We start from the raw sequence: 5,699 nt of genomic DNA on the forward strand, positions 1-5,699 counted from the left end.
AAATTTGGCTGCCGGTTTGCGCTGAAGTGCTTTTCGGTGTCTTGTTTGTTTTTCCAGATTTTTATCCCTATTAGTGCTTTATCCACCTAAGTCCGTTAAGTTGAGCCTCTGCTCCTTCGGCCGTGTCGATTTTGTGCTTGAGGTGATCGAAATCTTGTGAATTTTGTGCTTGAGATAGGACTCGTTGACCCGTTTTGTGATAATTAATATTTATCATGTCTAATAGAAAGTGTTGTGTTCCCGGATGTACAAATGGCTTAGGTAAGCATTTATCAACATCCTTAAAACAAATAGTCGTCATTTTGTCACGACTCCACTGAATTCTAACTTGTTACCCTTTTTTTCAGACACTACGGGGTATTTACATAAATTCCCTAATCCAGATAAGGATAGGCAGCTATTTAATACATGGGTCTTTCATATTGGTGGTGACATTTTGCAACTTGAAAATAACCATATTTTCAAATACCGCCGCGTCTGTAATGATCATTTCGAACCAAAATATTGGTGCCGGAATAACCGACTTGCCAAAGGAGCTGTACCTACAAAAAACATGCCAGGTTAGTTTTAGTAAAATACCCAAATTAAGGTACCTGTTTACCTTAAAGAGTACCTAAGTCTCAAATTTCTAGAGTTGATGTTAGAAAGAAATAAACAGTCATGTTATTTGAGTTTAAAGTAAACTTTCCAAATCACAAAATGAAAAGCTGCAGTAAGTCTAAAACATCTGAATAGAGATTTCTTTGGAGCCACAATTTCTGTATGTACGCAGTATGTCATACAAGAGTTTCTATATTACATTTCAAAATTTACTATATTTATAATTCATATTATTTTATCGTTGTTTACAGGATTATCTTGCTCGAAATTCAGCATTGAAAAAAGAGCACTAAGACCTCTTCAGATTTCAGGACCGTCTACATCAAAAGGTATATTTTATCATATACATATAAACAAGCAATTCATTTTTATACATACATACATACATTTACATTACGTATGTACTAGCTTCCACTTGCGGCTTCGTCCGCATGGTGTATTGATAAAAAGTGGCCTATGTCTTAATCCAGGGTATCACCTATCTACATACCAAATTTCAACCAAATCGGTCCAGCCATTTTTGAGTGAAGTTATTTCAAAGATCATTTATTCCTACAAATTAGGCTGAAATTGAGTAACTTGAATGTCACATTTACCAAAAATCCTTTGCTATTTTTAATTTGTTGTAATACTTAAATAGCACTGCATTACACAATTTTGGTACCCTCTTGACTGAATGAATAGGTAATGAATCATAGATCAAATGTTCCAAACATAATATGTGGTATCCATAACGTCTAGTTTTCAAGGTACATGTCAATTATGATTTCTACTACTCTCACTTAGGCATACAAAAAACCATTACCATGTCTGAAATAATTTACTTTTGTATTACTTTGTTTTGTTTAATACTTGTTTCTTTTCAATAATGTCAACATATTTGTGCATAATATGCGGCACCCATGCGGACAGCATATAGTGTAATTGATAGATAGACACTAGCAATAAATGATGTAATAATAACATATACTAATCACTGAATATTATTATTTACAGAACCTGCGCATCTACATATACACTCACAAGGTTCAATTGAAGATGTACAAATGAAAGAGAATCTTGGTGAGTGATCCTACATACAAGCATTTAATCAGCAATTATTTTACACATATTCTGTCCTGGAACTCCTTCATGCGCCCGGATAAAATGTAGCCTCTCTCGATAAATGTGCTAATTTACCTTAAAATCATCTTAAATTGAATTATTTTTGTTGTTCCTGAGTTATAATTTTGCAAACAATTAAAGTAAACTAGCCTCTCTATAAACCTATCCCTTAAGACAAGAGTGATTGATGAAATACAGTTTGTTAAATTACATTTATATGTCATATGCATAAGTCCTAAAATGTTAACATCCTTATCACTACATAGTATAAAACAAAGTCGCTTTTTCTGTCATGTGTCATGTTGTATGTCCCTATGAACGCTTAAATCTTTAAAACTACGCAACGGATTTTGATGCGGTTTTTTTTAATAGATAGAGTAACTCATGAGGAAGGTTTTTATGTATAATAACATACATTAAATACTGGGGAAATACTGTTATCCCGTGCGAAGCCGGGGCGGGTCGCTAGTTGATATTATAAACTATATAAAAGAAAAAGTAACTTTGTCTAGTAGTGGGCTGGCTTTAATTAATTCAATATGATTCAAATAATGGTTACTCAATATGAACTGCTACATTCATGATGATGGTAATGATCATCAGCTTAATTGGTTTGTATATAATAGGCACACATTTCTTACCAAATATGTTAATGACCTTTCAGATCCTGTCACTTCAGAATCTCAGTCTGTACACAGTGATAGACAGCCTCATAGTGAAGAAGAAAATGTTGAGGTGGTGAAAGATCTTGGTAAGCAACACAATTGTAATCAAACTTAATAACTTCAAAGCTGAGTTTGCTTGTTACACTCACTATCATGGTTTATTAACTAGGTACTGATTTATAGATTTAATACATATTTCAATCATGGGATACTTTCACACACAACTAGCTTTGATGCTATCTCACTCATATGTACTCTTAAATTCTGCAATTTTTATTCATATGATTCTTATTATTTTTTCAGTGCATCGCAAAGTTAAATGTGTTAGTAAGAAGGCGGTAAAACAGGTTGCTGTTACGAAAACTGAGCGTGCTCTGTATCAGAAAATGCTGCAAGTTGGTGTGAAACTCAGCAAATGCCGTAGCAAGGTTAAAAAGCAGGCAATCAAGATCAAGGCCCTGCAAAATATTACTACAAACCCTCAATTTTTAGAAACTCTAGACAAAATGTCTAGCACATCAAAAATTTTAACTTTGCTGCAGTTCAGGGAGCACAAAAAGGAAAAAAAAGGCCGGCGTTTCACATTAGAGGAAAAAATTGTAGCTTTGACTATCCTCAAGCAAAGCCCAAAAGGATACAGATTCCTGAGGAAAATCTTTATCCTGCCATCACGCCAAATTTTAATAAAATTAATTAATATGGCAGATATAAATGCTGGTATCAATAAAAATTTGATGGCACAAATAAAAAAAGCCACACTTAAAATGAAACCAGAGCACAAATTATGTGTGGTTCTTTTTGACGAAATGTCACTAAAACCGAATGTGGCATACAATGAAAGGAAGGACAGAGTGAGTGGGTTTGTAACCAATGGGCAAGAGACACTGCCTGAGTATGCAGATCATGCGCAGGTATTTATGATAAGAGGACTTATAAAAAATTATAAGCAACCCGTTGCATACACATTTTCTCAGTCTGCCACAAAGGGACCAGAACTGGCAAAACAATTAAAGGCTGTCATCACAGAACTACAAAATGCTGGTCTTAATGTGGTAGCAACAGTGTGCGACCAAGGAACAAATAATGTTAACTGCATTAAATTCTTGTTACAAGAAACAAGAGGTATTCTGTTAAGAAAATCAGAAGAACCTGAGGGAAATATTATTTTAATAAATAAACAGGAAATCATTCCCTTGTATGACCCACCTCACTTAATGAAATGTATAAGAAATAATTTAATAACGAAAAATCTACTATATAAAAAAGACAACAAAATGCTAATGGCAAAGTGGGAACACATAACTGCACTGCACCAAGAAAACCCAGGCTACAAAGGCATAAGACTGGTGCCAAAATTAACAGACTCCCACTGCATTCCCAGTAAAATTCCACGGATGAAAGTTAAATTTGCTACGCAACTATTCAGCCAAACTGTAGCATCAAATATGGGCTACCTAGCAGGTAAATAAACTTTATTACATAATGTTTTCACATTGCATTATTTTATCGATACTTATATATTATAAAGCTGAAGATTTTTTTGTTTGTATGTTTTCTTAACCATGCTAATCTGAAGAACCAATCCAATCACCAAGGTCGATCAGGTCTAATTTGAAATAATCTTTCACCGTTAGATAGCTCATTTATTGAGGAAGACTAAAAGTGACTTTTAATCTGGGTGCGCGAAGTAGCTTTCACGGGATGCGGTAGAACCGCGGGCGGAAGATTGTATAGTAAAAGTTTTCACAAATTAAAAACTGCTCCCAGTTCAGATTTAATAATAACAAGTTTCTTATTGATGACTAGATGCCATAGTAGCCAGTGTATCTGCCTGCCACAGGAGGTCGCGGGTTCGATTCCCGCATAAGTCAAACATTTATGTGTGTGGGTGTTTCTACATATGTACACTATGTTATGTTATTTATAAAATATTTATATTTATATAAGTTCATTTATTGGTTGTCTGCTGTACCCAAATTACAAGCAAGCAATGCTTTGTTTGGGACTAGATTGCGTTGTAAGAACGTGTGAGGAATATTTATTAATATTTTTTTTTCTTATTTTTTTGCAGAAAAAGGAATAATCTCTCAAGATGCGCAAAATACAGCGGACGTCATCTTGTTTTTTGACAAACTTTTTGACTCCATTAACGGAAGCTTCGGGAAAAGGAAGCACAGTAAACCACTGCTGGGACCTGCGACGCCGAACTCAATACATCACAAAACATGGATGGAGGCAAAAATATTTTTAAAAAATATGAAATTTGTGAATGTAAAAACCTCGAATGTGGAGTATGTTCCCACCTTAAGTAACTGGGTATGGACACTAGAAGGAATAGAACTGCTTTTAAAAAAAATTGCTGCGAAGTACGGAGTGACATCGGTTTGGTTGCGGCATCTGAATCAGGATCCAATAGAAAATTTTTTTGGATCGATAAGGAGTCAAGGATGCCGCAACGTAAACCCTACTCCAGATGGATTTGAAGCAGCATTTAGCAGCCTTTTAATAAACAGCCTATCTAGTGTCCATGCCCCAGGGACAAATTGTGAGGCAGATAATTGCCACGCTTTGCATGAAGTTCTCATCACAAGCGGGGCCTGCAAAGAACAAATAAATTGTGAGCTCTCTGAGATTCCGGACATTGAATTTACAGCCCTTGAAGACAAAAGCGACCCCCGTATAATTGGGGGGCTACAATATGTTAGCGGTTATTTTATTAAAACCGCTAAGAAGAAAGTCTTCAAGGGTTGTAGTGAATGTAAAAAAAATTTAATGTCCGATCAGGAACACGATTATTTAAAATATAGAGAGTATGCTAATAAAAAATGGCTTTGCAGTCCCAGCGACTCTCTCTTAAATTGTGTTTCGAATCTGCAGGATATAAATTACACAATAATTAAAAAATGTTTGGAAAAAAAATATTTAAAAGATTTCATCAAAACATTAATATTTATACATTTGAAATTCGATTTCATAAAATGTGAAATTCATAAAGAAAAATTAATAGACTTTTTAATCAATATATCCTGCAGATTCTTTATTTACAATTACTGTAAAGATATTAATAAAATATTAATAAATAGGAGAGAGTGTGATGATGATACGGATTCCTATAAGCTAAAAGCGAAAAAATTATACATGAAATGTTTTAAAAGAAAAAAATAAATTATATTAAAGGTTATCAGTGTTTTATTTATTGAAAAACATCAACAAAAATCTACCTAGACCCAGTAACCACTGCTTTATGTAGCTATATGTATATATATTGACAAATAGTTTCTTAAACCTGCGTTCAGAAGGCGCCACTTGTCTTACTTAGTTTGGTAGTCG

The 5,699-nt window shown here is 34.1% G+C and overlaps 1 protein-coding gene and 1 pseudogene across 1 annotated transcript; both read left to right on the top strand.

The window, feature by feature from the left end:
- Positions 1-215: 215 nt before the first annotated feature.
- On the top strand, positions 216-3,066 carry LOC131849216 (uncharacterized). Its single transcript, XM_059199239.1, has 7 exons — positions 216-261; positions 348-560; positions 852-929; positions 1,597-1,662; positions 2,369-2,455; positions 2,673-2,939; positions 2,990-3,066. Exons 1-7 carry the CDS (start codon positions 216-218, stop codon positions 3,064-3,066), a joined length of 834 nt encoding a protein of 277 aa, XP_059055222.1.
- Position 3,067: 1 nt separating this feature from the next.
- Positions 3,068-4,685, top strand: LOC131849208 (uncharacterized; annotated as a pseudogene).
- The last annotated feature ends 1,014 nt before the right edge of the window (positions 4,686-5,699 follow it).

Source organism: Achroia grisella, unplaced genomic scaffold, assembly GCF_030625045.1.
Source record: "Achroia grisella isolate CSIRO2021 unplaced genomic scaffold, CSIRO_AGI_Agris_v1 utg1106, whole genome shotgun sequence".
Classification (NCBI taxonomy): Eukaryota; Metazoa; Arthropoda; class Insecta; order Lepidoptera; family Pyralidae; genus Achroia; species Achroia grisella.

Coding starts and splice junctions, on each gene's coding strand:
- LOC131849216 (XM_059199239.1), top strand. CDS start 216: ATGTCTAATAGAAAGTGTTGTGTTCCCGGATGTACAAATGGCTTAG. Junction 262..347: donor CGGATGTACAAATGGCTTAG/GTAAGCATTTAT, acceptor CCTTTTTTTCAG/ACACTACGGGGTATTTACAT. Junction 930..1,596: donor AGGACCGTCTACATCAAAAG/GTATATTTTATC, acceptor TATTATTTACAG/AACCTGCGCATCTACATATA.